Source organism: Myotis daubentonii, chromosome 3 (assembly GCF_963259705.1).
Source record: "Myotis daubentonii chromosome 3, mMyoDau2.1, whole genome shotgun sequence".
Lineage (NCBI taxonomy): Eukaryota > Metazoa > Chordata > Mammalia > Chiroptera > Vespertilionidae > Myotis > Myotis daubentonii.
This window is the reverse complement of record NC_081842.1, coordinates 29,228,504-29,249,004: the sequence shown is the minus strand read 5'-3', so window position 1 is coordinate 29,249,004 and position 20,501 is coordinate 29,228,504. Positions and strand designations below refer to the sequence as shown.

Genomic DNA, 20,501 nt, shown 5'->3' with positions numbered 1-20,501 from the left:
TTCTCTATAAAGTGCTGTGGCGAATAATAGATCAAACCTTAGCTCTAGGTTCTGAGTTCCTACACAGTGGCTTCCAAACCAGGTTTATCAGCAGAATCACCTGGGGACCTTTTTTTTTTTTTTTTTCCATTTTCTTTTAAAGCACAGATTCCCAATATTTATTAGTAGGATGGAGTACTGTTCACTAAATCCACCCTTCCCTTCTCTGCCCGTGCCATTTTTTTTTCCTCTTAGGTGAGGGAGGGGGCTGCCAATTTCAGAACTGCTCTTTTGACCTATGGAATGCAGCTATTATCATTGTACATGGAACATATGTTCATGTTGATTAGCACTGAATGTACATTTTTATTCTTTTTAGTAAAATTTTAAAGTATACCACAAAGTATGGCTGTGTGTAAACAGCTCTCTGATCACTGTAATCTGCTGCATTATATTTTGTTTTAAATAGGTTCATTGTGAATTTAAAGAATCATCCATATGCAGAGATTTGACATTTTTTACTTATGGAAACTGTAATTTTTCTCACATAATAGGATGGCCATGTGACTCCGTTTTATTAAGCATAGGTGGACTTACAGCCATCACAGCAATATAGCAGAATTCAACTTGCTTAAAACTACAAATGAAATAACAGTTATATAACTTAAAACTGTTTTTACTAAACTAGAGGCAAAAACACGAGTCCACAAATGTCATTTATATGTAAAATTCTTCGTTTTATTTGAACATGTAATGTTTTAATGTTTCAGCCTGAGGCTGATGTTTGACATCAGGATGTAATAAGTATTTATTGAAATGCCATTACTACTTTAGAATAGGCGAAAATATATTTCTTCATTCCAAAATCCTATCTACAACTTTTAGAATTTCCACATGCTGATTTACTAGAAATATGCTGTGAAACACACATATGTCCAGAAAGCTGGACAGTCTGCACACTGAACCTTCTTTTTCCTTTAATAGCAAAGCAGAAAGATTGTTATAGGTGTAAAATAACTGAAATCTGACATTTGTGATTAAAAAGTCAATGATAAAGTTATATTTGGGATAGTCTGGATGTATATCTTACTAATTCGTATCTTCACACTTGGATTGCATTTGAACAGCAAAGAGGATGGATGTGAAGAAGAGAAGGCTTGCCTTAGAGAATATGAGACTACTTATAAATGCAGAATTATGTTAAGTTCAGTTTGACCAAGAAAGATTGCTTTAAGCTAGAATATGAAAAGAGCATAGATATAAAATACAGGAAGAGTTCAGAAAAAAACAGTACATGAATAGGAAGGATAGTCAAAAAAATATTTCTTTTCTTCAGGGGAGGAAGATATTGATGCATAGATAGGGTCTCCCCTAAAAATGTATACACACTTTGAATGATTGTAAAGTCAGTGTTTATTAACATACAGTTCATTTTCAAAATTTAAAAGAATCTATAGAAATGATTAATTTTTTCTTTTGTTTTTTGTCAACACCGTTTTCAAACTGATGACCATTCTGGTCCAAGCACTGCTGATAACGTGAAGCAATGGAATCGCAAACATCAAGAATCATTTTGTTTGGTATTTGTGTGCCCTCAGTTTGTCACTATTGCCAGTTTTGGACAGTAAACTTCATCTTTTATGTATCCCCATAAAATAATCTAATGGATAAATTTTCTTTGCCAAAGCTTCGTCTGGCTTCACCCATTATTTCAAATTAGTTAAACTTGAAAAGGAGTGAAAATTAAGTGAGTTATCAGCATTTAAAGTGTGTATACAGCCTTTGGCGGACACCTGAAGGATGATTGCTGGAAAGGTTAAGGTAGAAAAATAATCTGATATTGTCTCTCCCAGAAATTTAAATATACTTTAAATACATAAATATAGGTTTGGAAGGGGCGGATACGTGGTTGTTAGAAAGAGGTAAATGTTTCAAGAGAAGAGCTATGTCTGAGGAGGAAATATTTCAAAACAAATTATTAGGTATGTAACTGGGAGTGTTGGTAAATATAGAAATGAGTTACATGTAATAGCAAAATTTCATATAATTGTTCATGAGATAGAAAAACAGTATGTGGTAACAAAGTCAGCTATATTAGAGAAAGGAAAAATTATAACTGGAAAAGATGAGAGGCAGAGGCATATTCTTTTGAATTTAAGTCAATAATACTGAAAGAAATGTTAATAATTTGGGAAAGTTGATGTGGAATGTGTGGTCAGCAGTGCAGAAGTCAGGATCACAGAAGGGTACATGCTAAAACCCCCACTCATCAGCCAGTCAGATGTTTGCTCTTGACATAGTGTTAGTATGGTAATTAACAGTGTGGTTAGTAATTCTTAAAAAGACATACAGAAAAAAGGACACGTGTAATGCTTTCAACAATAAAGATTCTTTAAAAATATATATACAAACTTCTTTCAAATTTAACTGATTTTAAGAAGATTCTTTGTTTCTTAACTCACAGGGATATTGCTAGTGCAATAAAAGAACTTCTTGATACAGTGAATAATGTCTTCAAGAAATATCAATACCAGAACCGCAGGGTAAGTTTACTAGAAGCCATCCTAGATGTTAGTTTACACCTAGTTATTTTATTGAATTAAATACTAAGATGGTTTGATTACTGGGAATAACCTCCTATCTTTGACTTTGGCTTTTGTGTCATTTCTCTTTTCTTATTTAACATTTTTTTCTTAATTGTTTTTGTTGTCTGTAGGCACTTGAACACCAAAAGAAAGAATTTGTAAAATACTCCAAAAGTTTCAGTGATACTCTGAAAACCTATTTTAAAGATGGCAAGTAAGTACTTTTACTTATCATCCTTCTCTTTTAAAATTAAATCATATGGCTTGTATTATACTAAAACTATATAAATTAAAGTCTTTTTACTGTAGTGCCAAGGTCAGAAAAAGGTCTACCAACTACTAACTGTTAAAAATAAAAAGTGAATGGTGATAATCCAGCCATACCAGTCTAGGACAGGAGTTGGCAGACCTTTTTCTGAAAGGGGCCAGATAGCAAATATTTTGACTTGGTGAGCTCTTTGCAGTTGCCCACCTCACCTGTGCTGTTGTAGTGCAAAGGCAGCCATGGGAACAAGTGGGCATTATAGCCATGTTCTAATAAAACTTTATTTATAGACACTGAAATTTGCAGTCACTCATCACATATTATTTTGATTTTTTTCTTAATTTTACCATTTTTAAAAACATAAACGTAATTCTTAGCCTGCATTCCATACAGAAACAAGGTGAGATTTGGCTTCTTGGCCCAACATTTTTAGTAGCATCAGAATCCCCTGGATGGCTTGTTAAAGCACAAATCGCTTTTGGGTTCCACCCCCAGATTTCTCATTGTCTAGGATGGATCCAAGAATTTGCATTTATTTCTATGTTGTTCCCAGGTGATAGTGATATGTTAGGTCTGTTGAGAGCTGCTGCACTAAAGTGAAAACAATGGTTCTTAGTCCTGTTTGCACATTAGATTTCCCTGAGTTCAGTTTTTAAAAATCCTAGTGCCTTGGCTCCACCCACCTTCAGAGATTCTGACTCAGTTGGCTTAGAGTGGGACCAGGATTTAGGAGTTGTATACAAGTGTACTAGGTGACTTCACAGTGCTGCAAAGGTTGTGATTCATTGTCCTGGCAGGAGAGACACTTTCACAGGAAGTATACTGAAAAGGGAAATGGCTTGTTATTTTTCAATTTATATACAATTGGCTGTTAAACACCCCAGAAAACCAAATATTTTATGTGTTTTTACCTATAGATATGTACATAAAAGGTATAGGTGATGCAGAGGCCATGTGTTCTGTGGCATTGAACCTGATAGAGGATTTTTGTATCAAGTAAAATTCAGAAAATTTTGTTGACAAAACCATTTTCTAACAGTGTTTAAAATTAGAAAAATAGTGACTACTTCAGCTATAGTTGGCATGACCTACCATGCTATCCAATAGAAGTTTTAAAATCCCTATATCTGTGCCAAATTATTGAATATTATTGTAATAAAATTTAAAAATAATAAGATAGTATATTAGAATGGTCTTGATTTTTAAAGCTATATTTTATAGTTCAAATAGATCAAAATATTTACATTTATATTATGAATTTAAAATACTGAGCTAAAGTATTAGTGTTTTTTTGTTGTTCCATATTACTATTCAGGTTGTCTCAGGGAAATGCCCCTTCATGATTTAGTTTAATAAGCTGGCAGGTGTGTTCTGAAAATAAACTTGCATCTGTTTTTCCTTCATCTCTGCTAAGCCCAAATAACCAGAAAACACATTAAAAGAATAATTTACATGTTGGGATCATTATTTCTGCTTCTAACTAATTAAGAACTGTCACGGAAAAAGCACGTTGAAAGATAGAAATTCATTTAGAGCCTAATTTTCATTAATCTGAAATGATTTACTTTCAATTTTTTAACAGTTCTAACAGGCATATAGATTATTTAGGCTTCCTGCCACTACTTTTTCTCCATTCAGCAGCTTCTTTAAATTACAATTAGTTGTGTATGAATAATGTGCCATTAGTTTTGTACCTGTTTCCTGAAACTGAAAGTTATTACAACAGCCTGATCTTTGATCTGTCTTTCAATAGAGGGATGAATTTGTATTGATTCAACTAATTCATTGGGGTCCCTCTTTTTTGATAAATGTCTAAGATGAAGATAAAATCTTTAGCTATGCAATTAAAAGCCTGATAAGGCCACACTGTCCTCTAGTTGCATGAGGATGGGTTGATAGGAAATGTGGTACAGCACATATTTTTAAGAACATATATGTTGTCAGCTCCAAAATATTGAAACTGCATGATTATTTTGTTTTAAAAGTAGATTAATTCTAAAAGCAGTTTAGAATTCTCAGATTTGTTTTTTTGAAAGAAGGTATGAGAGATTGGGGTGAATCATATTTGAAAGTAATTAGGTTTTTCTTTAGTATTTATAATGCCCATTGCCATATAGATTTTGAGACTGAGTGTAATACTTAATGCAGATTTTAATTTGGTAACTTCTATGAACCACAGCAGGAAACTACATTTGAATCAGTTATTTGTTCGACTTATAGATGAACCCTGGTGGTTCAGAAGCCATCATTAGCAGCCCACCAACACCTAATTACCAACCAGAACCACTAGGGGGCAGTAATTCCTAGATAGTTTCAAATGATTGAGTTCCATTCAATTCCAATCTGGAATAAAATTTATGATAATCCGTACTTTCTCGACCTTTTTTCTTCTAAATTGATTTCATTGCTACTGTTATTGGGTGGAGTTAGTATAAATATTTTTAAAGAATGAGTTTTTTGGATAAAATTAATGCTTGTTCTTTTTTTTTTTTCTTCAAACAGGGCAATAAATGTGTTCATGAGTGCCAACCGACTAATTCATCAAACCAACTTGATACTTCAGACCTTCAAAACTGTGGCCTGAAAGTTGTATATGTTAAGAGATGTACTTCTCAGTGGCAGTATTGAACTGCCTTTATCTGTAAATTTTAAAGTTTGACTGTATAAATTATCAGTCCCTCCTGAAGGGATCTAATCCAGGATGTTGAATGGGATTATTGCCATCTTACACCATATTTTTGTAAAATGTAGCTTAATCATAATCTCACACTGAAGATTTTGCATCACTTTTGCTATTATCATTCTTTTAAGAATTATAAGCCAAAAGAATTTACGCCTTAATGTGTCATTATATAACATTCCTTAAAAGAATTGTAAATATTGGTGTTTGTTTCTGACATTTTAACTTGAAAGCGATATGCTGCAAGATAATGTATTTAACAATATTTGGTGGCAAATATTCAATAAATAGTTTACATCTGTTAAACATTTCTTTACTTGAAAAAGTTGATATATATATGTAATATAAATATATAACCATAAGACCAAGATTACTTGGGTTAATGTCTAAAGAACTTTTAATGGGAGCTTGTCAGCAGTTTATCAAATAATTTAGCAGCAAGAATTTTTATTTTTTTGTCCTTAATCACTCTGAGCAAAAAGTAGTCAATGGAAATATTTTTTTATTTATATAGGGTACTGACTATTTTTCCAGCCTGTTTTAAGAGACATATGAGCGAGATGTCAATTTATAGTGTTTTCACATTATGATGCCACTTTTTGAACTCTGACAATGTAAAATTAAGTATTTCTTGTGTGCTAGGCCCTAATAAGCTTTGCGCCTTTTCCCCAAGAATAGCCACAACTAATAGTAATTTGAAGCGATACCAATGCTCATTGGTTTGAAATTGTCATGAGTGTTAATATTATTTACTCTTTTTAAATATATATATATAGTTTTATTTCACCATAGAGAAGTATTAAGGAAATTATGTATCAAATATTCATGTAAATAAGCATTTTCATTTTTCAGTTATGAAATAAAGGAAAAATTAGAATTTGTTTATTTTTTATAAAGATTTTAAATGTTAAACTACATTTCTGTTGGCAATACAATTTTTTTGCTATAATGAATTTAGTTACTTTTTAAATTTTTCTTCTAAAAAGATTTTAAAAGAACTGCTATCATTGGCAATAGAAAAGGAATAAATTGTCCTGTTAGATGTAAACAGAAAATATGTGGAAAGAAGCAAAACAACAGATTACTGGATGAAATCTCATAATTTATGGACATTTATTGAATTGATGTTGTTTTTTTTCTTCCAAGCCAGTAAAAAGAATAGAATTGGTTATTTTAATACTATTTGTTTTTTACATAAAACTATTATTTACTCTTAGAAGTAGATGGGTGGTCATTTGCAAAATAGATATGAGTATATGAAAATAACATGTAATTTTTTTATCTGACTTTTCTAACATAAACCAGTACTTCCTCCTGTTGTCTTTACCTCTTTAACAGAACAAATTAGCTGCCATGCCACAGCTTATCTGTTTTCATAAGTCTTCTTCTTTTTTTTCACTGTCCAATATCTCCGTCTTTGTTTTTCATGAAACTTACCTCCAGAAAGGAGACTTATTCTCGGGATAGTTCAGTTTCTTACGTAATCTTGGTGGGGAAAGGCCAATGTGGTCCTAGTGAGATACTTTTCCAGGAACAGAAAAGTGGCTCCCAAGGAAAGGAAGACAAGGAGACATTGATCACCTTCTCCGTGGGAAGCACTATTCTAAGTACATTAATTCTCTTAATAGTCCTGTGATTTATCTGTCTGCCTCATAGTTATAGGAGCTGGTACCAGCTGGAGCCAGGGCTTGAATTCAGTGTTTATCTCCAGACTCCATGCTCTTTTCACCAAACTGTACTTCATCCACTGGCAAAAATGGACCTTGTTTAGAATATTGAATCCGTAACACAAAGCTGACAGGCTCTCCTTGATCCACATGGAAGTGGAAAAAACTAGGATAAGTCTTTTTTATAAATCTAAATTTGGTTTTGAAGGGTCATTCTTTGGTGATAATGGCTATTTTTTGCATGTTCAAATGTCCCCTCACACGTTCTTGAAAGAAAATGATATAATCGTAGGTGGTAGGGTTGTTTTTTTTTAATGATTGCATGCTAATAACCTTATCAGGCAAAGCATGAGATTGGCAACCCAATATCAATCCCTTCTTTTTTTTTTTTAACTTTTTATGGAAATGACTTTATTTTTTAAGTATATATATGTGTGTGTGTGTGTGTGTGTGTGTGTAATTTTATTTTTTCCATCACCATTTATCCCCTCTAAGCCCTCTTCTCCCTCCACCTGGAAATGATTTTAAATTTGCAGAAAATTGGCAAAAATAAGAATAGTACAAAGAACATCTATACATCTTTTACCCAGATTCAACTATTACTGATATTTTACCATTTTTATTTTAACATTTGCTTATTTACCCTCCCTGAAATCTCCTTGACTCTAGATAATTTCCATGGTCCCCTTTGTCTTTTACAGCTGTGACATGTTTCCGAAGAATACAGTCTTCCTTCTCCTCTATCCTCCTTTTTTATTGTATGTTCTTCATTTTGGGTTTCCTCATTAGATTCAGATTGTGCATTCTTAGGATACCACATTGGTGATGCTGTGTCATCAGGTATCACAATCTGTGGGAGACTCTTTAAATCCATGCTAACATTTCCCCCCAGGATTTAGCATCCATTGATGATTCTTGCTTATTCTGTCTTTATTTTGATAGTTGCAAAATGGTGATTTTCTAATTATATCATTTCTTCCTCGTGTACCAGTTAGTGTTCTGCTGTAAGCAGGAGCACTCCTTTCTTCTTCGTAACTATCCATGTGAACGTTTATATTAACTATTGTTTTCGACACCTGATTTTCTATTTTTTCCAGGACTTGCATTTCATTTCTTACTTTGTCTTAATTGTCTTAGATTTGGCCAATAGGAGCTTCTGAGTCCTAATTCCTTGTGGCATCTGCTATCTTTTTTTTTTCACACCATCGTAAATAAAAGATGTTCCAGGATCTAGAATCGGCAGTTTTTCCAAGGAACCCTGGCTGCTGGGTATGTTCACCTTTACTAGGTGTTTTCCTGCTGCTAGGGCTGTTCAGCAGAATAGGAAATGTGCATGTACACATAATTTCACATGTGCTCATATCCACATTTGATTTAGAAATCATGTGTTCACTGTACCTCCAATTCCATCCTCATAGGGTTCTTTCTTGTTTTCCCATTTCATATTTCTCTGTTCCTTTTTCCTCAGAATCCTGGCTCTTTAAAAAGTCCATCAGTTTATTCACTTGTTCAATCCGATAATACAGCTAAAATAGTTTTCCTTGCTTTTGCCCATAGAATGTATAAAAACACACTTAAAAGCCTGCAAGATTGTCTGTATCCTCTCCCTATCTGTACCCTGCTCCAGACCAAAGATATATAATTACAGTGTGTTCATAAATTACTTTGATTCATTCTTTTTTTTTCTTTTACTGTGTTACTTATTTGAAATAAATTGGGTTCATTTGTTTCCATTTTCTTCCAAGTATAAGGTCTGCCCTCCCGCCCCCGTCCTTGGTTTAATTTTATTTTTTAAATATAAACCATTAACATGCCTCCAAAAGTCACAATTACCAAAAGTTATACTGAGAGAAGTGTCATTCATCTCTCTTCAGCCCCATCTCCCCAAACCCCAACACTGTAGGTATCTAACTTCACTGTTTTTTCCCCGGTGTTTCATTTTATGAAGAAAAATAGTAAATGTGTTTTCTTATTCCCCCTCTTTCTTACACAAAAGGTAGCATACATACAGGGAGACCAATCTTTGTTTGCCTAGGATAGAACTTTTCCTGGGATATAGAACTTTACATTAAAGCTAAAAACTGGGCAAATTAAACAAATAGGGAGGGTTGGTCATTTTATATACATGCTCTTAAAATTTTTTAATTGATGTGTAATTTACATCCTGTCAAATTCACATCAATGTCCTTTAAAAAAATATTGAGGTAAAATTCAATGCCACAACATTCACCCATTTTAAGAATTGTGCACTGACTACAACAACCCAGCTTCAGACACATTTTCAAAATCCCAACATAATTCCTCATGCCTGGTTACAGTTAAACCTTGTTCCCAACTCACCCTGGTCCTCCCCAGTTCCAGGCAACCAGTAGCTAGTTTCTGTTAACAGATTTTTCTTTTCTGGGCATTTCATAGAAATATAGTGATACCTTTTGAATCTGGCTTCTTTTAAGTATGTGTTCACAGAGTCCATCCATGTCATTGCATATATCAGCATTTCAGTATTGCTGAATAGTATTCCATTTGAATTATTCATGTTTTGTTATCCAATTAAAAGCTGATGGACATTTGGGTTGTTTACTTTTGGACTATGCATCATGCTGCAATGAACATTCACCTGCAAGTTGTTATGTGGACATGGTTTTCATTTCTTTTGAGTGGAATTGTTGGATTGTATGATAAGTTCATATTTAACTTTTTAAAAAATTTTATTTTATTGTTTAAAGCATTACAAATAGTAGTACATTTGTCTCCTTTTTTTCCCTATTGATCTTCCCCCAGCTTCCCCTACCCCCTGGCACATGCCCCCCCCCCCCCCCCCCGGTGTCTTGTGTACATTGATTATGCTTATATACATGCATACAAGTCCTTCGGTTGATCTCTTTCCCCCCCGCCCCCCCCCCCTGCAACCCTCTCCAGCCTTCCCGCTGTAGTTTGACAATCTGTCCGATGCTTCTTTGCCTCTATCTATAAAGAACATCATATTTGACTGTCAAACTGATTTCCAAGTAGCTCTACCAATTTATATTCCTACCAGCAATGTATGCGGATTCTTATTTCTCCACACGCTCACCAATATTTTTATAGACATTCTTGTAGATACAAAGTGGTATCATTGTTAAAATTTTCATTTCCCTAATGGTAAATGAAGTTGAGCACCTTTTCATGTGCTTATTAGCTACTTCATATATATGCTCTGATGGACTTTGCATTTTCACTAAACATTTCCAGTAATCAATCATTCCATGTAAGTTCATAGAGATCTTTCTCTCTCTTTCTTCTTTTGTAGGTGCTCAATGTTCATGTCATGTAGGTACCATATTTTATCCTATCAATCCGCTGGTGTTCAGTACTTTGTAAAATTACAAATACTATTACAATGAATGATCTTACACATTCTTTTTTGTTTTAAGGTATACTTTCAGAGTAGATTTCCTAGAAGTGGTATTACTGAGTCAAAGGACATTTGCTTGTGTAGTTTTATTAGATACTAGAGGCCCGGTGCACGAATTCTTGCACGGGTGGGGTCCCTTGGCCTGGCCGGCGATCGGGGCCGATCGGGGCCATCTTGCCAGTCCCTGTTGGGGCTGGCCAGCTGGAGGTGGGGAGGAGGTACCAACTGGGGCTGGCCAGCCAGAGGGAGGGACCACGAGAGGTTGCTAGCCAGCCCAGATTGGGGCCAATCGGAGCTGGCCGGCTACAGGGAGGAAAAATGGGACGTTGGCCTGCCATGGGAGGTTGGCTGTGGGAGTGCACTGACCACCAAGAGGAAGCTTCTGCATTGAGCATTTGCCCCCTTGTGGTCAGTGTGCATCATAGTGACTGGTTGACCGGTCGTTCAGTCATAACGGTCACTTAGGCTTTTATATAGATAGATATTTATCAAGTAGTTTGTAATAACTTTATTGTGCCTGCTGATATATTCTATGTGCCCTAATATATGGTCAGATTTTTGCATATCTGTGTAAATGTTTCAGGCCTACATGAGAAGATTATATATTCTCTATTATTAGATGTAGTATTCAATATAAGTCCAGAACATATATCCTTACTTTTTTTTTTTTTTCTGTTCACTGGCCCTGTGCTGTACTGTTTGTGAAAGTGTCTATTAGTAGTGTGTTTTCTGTTTCTCCTTTCCTTTTGTAGTATTTATATAGGTAGCAGCTGTGTTATTTGTTGTATATATATTCATACCTGTTACATCTTCAATGTGAAATGTGGATTTTAACATTATAAAGTGTCCTTTATTGTCTAGTTTAATGCTTTTTGAAGTTTTTCTTTTGACCTTGAGTTAAACCCATTCACATTTATTGAGATGACTATTATGTTTGGGCTTAAATCTATTATATTATTTGTTATAATTTCTCTGTGTATTTTTTTTTTCATTTTGTTGTGTGCACTTTGTTGTGTTGTTGGGTTTTTTTTAAAATTTCTTTTTGTATTTAAGGAAGTCTGTATTTTTAAACTTGTGGCTTTGGATTAATATATATAGGATTTTTAATCCTTTTTTTCCTTAAACTTGTGCTGTCTGGTATGCCAGATTAAATCATACCCTTGAACTCTCACCTACTACCTAAATGAGAGTCGGTGTGTTTTTTTTCTACATTTCCCTTTTTCTCTCCCATCTGTCATTTTATTTGCATTTTTCTACCTATCAAAACAGAGAATACTCACACATACTCATTCTATCTCTGGTCCCACCATTATTTTGGTCTAAACTTAATTAAATGTATGAATTGCTCATGATAACTACTTTTGCCTAAGTTCTCTCAATCATCTAGATTGGATGAAACTCATCCTGTAGTAGCTTTTATACTACACATTTATATAATATTATGAATTCTTGTATGTTCAAAATAATTTTTCTGTAGTCTTGATAGTTAAAGCATATATTGGCTGTATATATCATGCTTGGTTCACATTTTCTTTCCTTAAGTTTCATGAAAATGTAGCTTTACTGTTGCCTTGCTTTATACAGTATGTTGTTTTGAGCAGTCCAATGTCATCTAATTCTCTTGCCTTTACATTATTTTATTTTTTTGCCTGGAAACCTTGAAGATTTTTTAATTTTCAGAGTCCAGATGCATGAAATTCGTGCACTCAGGGGGCGGGGGGTCCCTCAGCCCTGCTGCACCTCTCGCAGTCTGGGAGCCATCGGGGGATGTCTGACTGACGGCTTAGGCCCACTCCCCCTGGGGACATCCTTAGCACTGCCGCAGAGGCAGGAGAGGCTCCTGCCACAGTCACTGCGCTCACCAGCCATGAGCCTGGCTTCTGCCTGAGAGGCGCTCCCCCTATGGGAGCACACTGACCACCAGGGGGCAGCTACTGCATTGAGCGTCTGGCTCCTAGTGGTCAGTGTGTGTCATAGTGACTGGTCGTTCCACTGTTGGGTCGACTTGCATAATAGCCTTTTATTATATAGGATGTATCAGAATTAATCATTCCAGCTTGATTTTCCTGGCACTTGATGGGCCCTTTCTATTTGTAGATTGAGGTCTTCCTTTATGTCTGAAAAGTTTCATGGATTACAGTTTTAAGTATTACTTCTGTTCCATTGTTGAGCCCACTTTGCCTATCTTCCATTTTAACCACTTTCTCTGAAAACTTCTTGCTTTATTTCATTTCCACTTCTCTTGGTTGGTTTTTTTTTTTCATGCTTTTCTTCAAGACTATTAATTTTTAATCCAAATCTACTTTCTCAAGCACTTTTGAATTTAATCTTGATTTTTGGTATAATTTTTTCCCCCTTCATTCAACCAACTCTCATTTCTTCCTATTTTTGTGCTTCTCTTTATTAGCACTTCTGATTTAGGCTACTTTTTTCATATGCCGTATGTTTACTTGTGGATATTTTATTTAGTTGGGGTGTGCTGGTATAGTTTTATTTAGCTTCTTGGGGTATTGGATTTTCAGCTGAGAAATGAATTCTGTTGTTGTTGGAGAAAGAAAGGTCAGTGTGCCCTGTCTCTTTTTCATTACCATCAAATGCTTATTTTTCTTTTCTTATTTTCTTTCCTCCTGTCTCATTCTTTTCTGAGTATAATGCTTCTTCAAAGCAACCACTTCCAGTCCTGCCTCTTGCATGTAACTAGTTTTATCAACTATCAAATAACCACCCATTTCAGAATCTTGGCTTTTGCTATTGCACTTTCTATTTCTGGGGGTGATTTAAGTTTCCTTTTTCTATGTCCTCTGTTCCTTTTCTACCCCTTAGCACAGAATCTCTTAAACTTGTCTGCACTTGCTCTCCTCACGCCCAGGCTCGCCAGCAGTAGGACAGAAGTGTGAGCTCTGTTGGGATTGTTCTTCTCCGCTTACAGGTGATATGAAGGTTGTCTCCTAATCCTGAAGGCACCAGTCATCTAAGATTTAATTTACTCTCCTTGTTGAAATTAATAATTTCATTTAGGAGAACATGGGATATTAAGAATCAGACAGCCACCATTATTCTCCTAACCTGAAATTTTCTTTTTCAGTTTCTGAAATAATTTTGCTGGCTTGTGAAATCCAAAATTCCTAAAACCTATGGAATAAAAGACTGGGCCTAATGGATAAATCATCATCTGGTATTTTTCATGGGAGGACAGATTCAGAAGGAAACAGTTGGCTCCCCTCAGTTCTCTCTGTCCCCTCTCCCATAGGCAGCCCTAGTAGGAAATGAGCTCCATTGCTCTTTCCCAGTGTTGGCACTCTGGCTGCTCACTTGCTGGTTAAATTGGGATATACTTTTCCAAGAAAGTTCTAAATGGCATATTCATGTTGGCTAAAATGGAATGCTCAAGGGCTTCAAATTAAGAAATAATGTGTCTATTGAGTCCAGTGATTATTTTCAGTTGTCCAGTGAACTATGCAAATTAACTGTGAGACGTGATAGACTAAGTATAAAATTTGAGTAAAATCTGTTGTTACTAATGCTGGCTAAATTCACATGCATTTAGTCTAACTTTGACTGCTATAAGGAAATAAACTGCATGCCTTAAACAGTAACTATTTTCCCACGGGTCTTGAGGCTGGAAGTCTGAGTTCAGGGTGTCAGCATAGGTTCTGGTGAGGGCTCTCTTCCTGGCTTGTAGGTGGCTACCTTCTCACTGTGTGCTCACATGGCACAGAGGGAGGGAGGGTGGCAAGAGGGAGGGAGATGGATTGATCTTAATATAAGGAATTGACTCATGGGATTATGGAGGCTGACAAGTCCCCAAATCTGCAAGGTAGTTGGCAAGCTGGAGACCCAGGAGGACAATAAGTTAGTTCCAGTCTGAGTGAAAGCCTGAGAACCAGGAAAGCCAATGGTATAGTTCCCATCCGAGGGCAGGAAAGAAGCCAACATCCAATTCAAAGATCATCAAGCAATGAAGAGTTCTCTCTTACTCAGGGCAGGGTCAGCCTTTTTGTTCTCATCAGGTCTTCCACTGATTGGAAGAGGTCCACCTACATTGCGGAGGCAGTCTGCTTTACTCAGTCTACTGATTTGATGAATGTTAACCTCACCCAAAATTACCCGCATAGAAACACTCAGAATAATGTTTGACCAATTACCTGGGTACCCCCTCTCCCAGTCAAGCCGACACATGAAAGTAACCATCACAGACTGCAAGTAGGGAATCTTGGTTCTGTTGTTAAGACTACTAAGAGGAAAGAAGAGAACAACCTAGAAGAACTAACAGTTTAAAAATCTGAATTTAGCCCTGGCCGGTTTGGCTCAGTAGATTGAAGGATCCCAGGTTTGATTCTGGTCAAGGGCACTTGCCTGGGTTGCGGGCTCAAGCCCCAGTCGGGGGCATGCAGAAGGCAGCCAATCAGTGATTCTCATCATTCATGTTTCTATCTCTCCCTGTCCCTCTCTGAAATCAATTAAAAAATACATATTTTTGCAAATCTGAATTTAGAATTTAATTCATGTGAAATATTCCATTGTCTTTGAAATGTGATTGTGACATCACTAATGAAGTCAATCATTACAGTAATTTGGGTTCTGAATATAAAATGATCTTAAGTTTTGAATTTGACAAATCAATGGTTTATATTGATCACTCTCCCTCCTAAACTATAGCTTACCAACAAGTAGGTCTAAAGAATGATGAAATAGTTTATTTTAGTTGAAAGATAAATAAGACTATTAAATATTTGTTAAAATAATTTTATTGACATTACAATGTTACAGAATGCCACTCTCTCCCTAAAACACGCACAGAAAAACAGAGAAAAGACAGCCAGCACAGTGCTTCACACTTAACAGGCACTTCATAAATACTGAAGAAGTGACCCATTATGCTACTTTTGCTTCAATAATATCAAATGTATGCTAAGTGTAGAAAATCTTCAGAGAAGACTAAGGGTGTTAAAACAGAGGATCTTTTTTTTTTTTTTTTTTTTTCCTTGCAGAGCAACAGAGATAAGAGTCAAGGAGGGGGATGCTAAGAACAACTATTGAACCTTCAGACATTTTTGAGGAAGGTCTAAGATCGATGCTAAAATTAATATTAAAAAAAAAGGGATAAAGCCCCTGAAACACACACACACACACACACACACACACACACATGTAAAAATGAATTTGCATACTATGCCAGAAAGGAAATGTTCTAGCGCATGATTCTAAATAGCATTACCTTAGAAATGTACTGAAATGTTTTATTTCCCATGAAATAAGATACTTCTTACTGTTTTGTAAAGATGCTAAATAAGAGCCAATAGTGCTTCAGAAAAGATGTCTCTTCACCTGGGCACATTGCCTAAAAAGCTACAAATTATCAACAAGACATTATTCTAAATGGAATCTGAAAAAGAAGAATTTATATAGATTAAATTCCAAATGAGCTAAGATTTATGTGTGTGGGGGGGGGGGTGGAATGTCTGTATAGTGGTCTATTTTGTGATTGGCATTTGTATTTGGCTTCTTTATAATGTTTATGCTTTTTTCTTTTTTATTAAGCTTTTTCCAAAGATTGTTTTTGAGTGTTTTTATGATTTTGACAGGTTGACATTTATACTCCAAGCAAAAGTGCTAAGCTTTTTCAAGCATGTGTTACTAAGGTCTTCGAGAAAATAAACCCAGTCATTTGATACCACTGCAGGGAAAGACTAACCATCTTTCTAAATCAAATCAGCTATTCACACAAGTATTTAATATTTTATTTTATTCTGTAATTATTCTACAGTGTCTGGTTTTGTGAGTATGGGTAGAAGTTACTCTCTGCATAGCAGTATACTCATTAACATACTTCTTGCCTGTCTCCTTTTTTGATGATACCTGTACTCGAAAGCACTAGATGAGCTACCTTGGCTTCCTCCAGACCCCCTCTCTTAAGGAAACTGCCTCACCCATCGCCATTGCTGAAGGAAAGGGATCTTGGCTGTTTTTCTGTGACCCTTCCCAGCCACACTGATTGGAACAGGTTGGAAACCGAATCCAAGGGCAGAAAATTGCTGGTGGATGGCCTTTGAGATTGCCAATTCCTGATGAGCCAACCCACTTCAGATTCCTGCTCCAGCTTCTAAACTGGAGAATTCTAAAGATTGATTGGCAGTGGGAGAGGAAACTGACAAAACACAATGAAGCTATAAAGCAGACAGGGCACCCATGAGTAACATTGGGAGGAAGCAGAAACCGAGTAAGGATGAGTGAGGTAGGGAACATTGATCTGAGGGTCAGCTGTCAGTGTGTAGTGAAGAAGTAGTGTAGAAACAAAAGCAGAAACAGCTGAGAGTTACTCAAGGTACATTTAGATGAAAATCCATTTGCTGTGATAAAATAATCGAATTCCCAGCCCTGGTTGGGTTCCAGAATGACCTTCCAGTATTTAAGTATTACATCAAATTTGGTGGTGGTGTAATTTCTTATTTCTCCAGGAATCAGTCTCTCTCTCTCTCTCTCTCTCTCTCTCTCTCTCTCTCTCTCTCCCTCCCTCCCTCCCTCCCTCCCTCCCTTCATCCCTCCCTCCCCCTCCCTCCTTTCCCCTCCCTTCCCTTTTTTAATTGCACTATATAACAAACTCTCATTACTTGCCTATCTGAATGAGCTTGTTTTTATAACCAAAATAGCCTGACCTACATTGCTTAATGATAGTTCTTGGGTAGCTCTATTTATGGAATATTAATACTTAGGTATTGATTTATTTTTCCTAATGCCAAAATACTAGATTTGTTCTCTTATTTTCTCCATTCCCCCAATATATTTTGCATCCCCCCCATTTTTTTTAATTTAAATTCTTTATTGTTTAAAGTATTACATAAGTCTCCTTTTCCCCCATTGAACTCTCCCTAGCCACTCCCTCCCCCACCACATGCCCTCACCTCTCTACTGTCTGTGTCCATTGGTTATGCTCATATGCATGAATACAAGTCCTTTGGTTGATCTCTTACCATCACCACCACCCCACCCCCCACCTTCCCTCTTAGGTTGGAGGGTCTGTTCAATGCTTCTATGTCTCTGGCTCTATTTTGTTCATTACTTTATGTTGTTCATTATATTACACAAATAAGATCATGTGATATTTATGTTCCTCCAACTGGCTTATTTTGCTTAGCATAATGCTCTCCAGGTCCATCCATGCTGTTGCAAATAGTAAGAGTTCCTTCTTTTTTACAGCAGCATAGTATTCCATTGTGTAGATTTAACACAGTCTTTTGGGGGTTTTTTAGGAGTTTTTTTTTCAATTATGGTTGAAATTCGATATTATATTAGTTTCAGGTGTATAGCATAGTGTTTAGATATTTATATAACTTATGAGGTGATCCCCTTGATAAGTCTACCTACCTGGCATCATACAATATCATTGATTATATTCCCTGTGCTATACTTTACATCCAGTGCCTACTTTGTAATTGCTAATTTGTACTTCTATTTTTAAAAAATCTTTATTGTTGAGATTATCACAAATGTCCCCTTTTTTCCCCCCATAGCTCCCCTCTGCCCCATTTCTGCCCCACCCCAGGCCCTTGCCACCCTATTTTCTGTGTCCATAGGTAATGCATACATGCATATAAGATTTTGTCTAATCTCTCCCCCCCCACCGACACACACACTCCCTTCCCTCTGATAATCATCAGTGTGTTCCATTTCCATGCCTCTAATTCCATTCACCAATTTATTCTGTTCATTGGATTTTTTTATTTGTTTGATTTTTAGATTCAATTGTTGATAAATATGTATTTGTTGCCACTTTGTTGTTCATATTTTTTATCTTTATCTTTTTCTTCTTCTTCCTCCTCCTCTTAAAGAATACCCTTCAGCATTTCATATAATACTAGTTTGGTGGTGATGAACTCCTTTTTCTAGTCTGTGAAGCTCTTTATCTGACCTTCAATTCTAAATGATAGCTTTGCTGGGTAGAGTAATCTTGGTTGTAGGTCCTTACTATTCATCACTTTAAATATTTCTTGCCACTCCCTTCTGGCCTGCATGGTTTCTGTTGAGAAATCAGCTGACAATTGTATGGGCATTCCCTTGCAGGTAACTAACTGCTTTTTTCTTGCTGCTTATAAGATTCTCTCTTTGTCTTTAGCCCTTTGCATTTTAATTATGATGTGCCTTTAGGTTCCTCTTGTTTGGGGTTCTCTGTGCTTCCTGGACTTGTAAGTCTATTCCTTTCACCAGGTAGGGGAAGTTTTCTGTCATCATTTCTTCAAATAGGTTTTCAATATCTTGCTCTCTTTCTTCTGTCACCCTCATAATTCACTTGAAGTAGTCCCAGAGGCTCCTTACACTATCTTCATATTTTTGGATTTTTTTTTCTTCTGGTTGGGTGTTTTTTGCTTCCTCATATTTCAAATAGTTGATTTGATTCTTGGGATCCTCTAGTCCAGCAGTTCTCAACCTGTGGTTCGCAATCCCTTTGGCGGTAGAATGACCCTTTCACAGGGGTCGCCTAAGACCATCCTGCATATCAGATATTTACATTACGATTCATAACAGTAGCAACATTACAGTTATGAAATAGCAACGAAAATAATTTTATGGTTGGGTCACAACATGAGGAACTGTATTTAAAGGGCCAGAAGGTTGAGAACCACTGCGTCCAGTCTACTGTTGAATCCCTATATATTATTCTTTTTTTCAGTCAGTGTATGCTTAATTTCTGACTGGCCCTTTTCCTTTTTTTTTTTTTTTTTTTTTTTTGCATTCTCACTAAGACCCTTGAAAATCTCACTAAGTCCCTTGAAGGTTTCTAGATGATTCTTGAGTAGCCTTATAACTATGGTTTTGAACTCTATATCCAGTAGTTTGCTTTCTTCCATTTCTTTCATTTGTGACATGTTTGTCTCCACATTTTGGCTGCTTCCCTGTGTTTGTTTCTATGTGTTGGGTAGAGCTGCTAAGTCTCTTTGAGTTGATAGAGTGGCCCATGTGTATTACGTGTCTTATAGGGCCAGTGGCTCAGCCTCCCCAATCACCTGAGGTGGACACTCTAGGTGCACCTCTTTGTGGGCTATGAGCACAGTCTTGTTGTAGTTGAGCCCTGATTGCTGTTGGTGTCACTGGGAGGAATTGACCTCCAGGCCAATTGGCTGTGGGAATTCACTGCAACTACAGTGGGAGAGCTGCTGTGCAGGAGACATCCTTATGGAAGACTTGTTTCAGTGGGGCTTCGGTGCTCACTGAGTCTGCCCCTTGAGTGTGTTGCTTATGGATGTATAGAGTTGTAATCTGATATGGTCTCACACTGACCACTGGGTACATTGGCTCTTTGGTCTCCAGGGAGGTGCAAAGTCAGCCACTGCCTGGGGCCACCCAGCAGGAGCTACAGAGAGATCTTCAGATTCTTCCTCTTTGTATGGAAGTGCCCAGACGAGGCTCAGCTGTGAAGCAAGGCAGGCTGGTGCTGGTGCCGGGTCTTGGGCCTTTTATTGATACGTTTGGGGCTACTGACCCAGCTGCAGCTTGTTTGACAGCTTTTAGCCTGAGCAAGGACAGGTCATTCATATGCAAAAGCTGCTGCCCACAGCTTGAGTGGGGTTGTAAATTGGATGGGGCGGGGTCTCAGGGAATCACCAGGGTGGAGCAAATAGAAATGGCTGCCAGTCAGCCCTGTGACCAGGGAGGTGCCAGCACAGGAACAAAGACCACCGCAAGTACCTCCATCTGGAAGAAAGCTGTCCCCGAGTTCCTGCCCTGATGCCAGACAGTCCAGTTCCTCCGCATATGTGTTTGGGTCCCCCAGAGCCTCACCCTGGTGCTGGAGCTCAGAGGAAGCAGGAGCTTGTAAGTTCAGTTCATGGTGCTGGCCTTTTAAGAGGAGCAGCTGGGTCTCCAGCAGCCTGTGTGTCACTCAGCCCCAATCTGCTCTGTTTTTTCCAGCCCATAGTTCCTACTGCCCACAGGG

The 20,501-nt window shown here is 36.9% G+C and overlaps 1 protein-coding gene across 4 annotated transcripts in view; it reads left to right on the top strand.

Moving 5' to 3' along the window:
- The window catches only part of PDCD10 (programmed cell death 10), a 44,865-nt gene extending 39,045 nt beyond the window's left edge, over positions 1-5,820 (top strand). For all 4 annotated transcript variants that reach the window (XM_059686967.1, XM_059686963.1, XM_059686965.1 and 1 more), the window contains 3 exons: positions 2,444-2,522; positions 2,696-2,778; positions 5,332-5,820. In XM_059686967.1, coding sequence (XP_059542950.1) covers positions 2,444-2,522; positions 2,696-2,778; positions 5,332-5,413 — 244 coding nt within the window. In that variant the 3' untranslated portion in view covers positions 5,414-5,820. The remainder of the gene's footprint in view (positions 1-2,443; positions 2,523-2,695; positions 2,779-5,331) is intronic.
- The last annotated feature ends 14,681 nt before the right edge of the window (positions 5,821-20,501 follow it).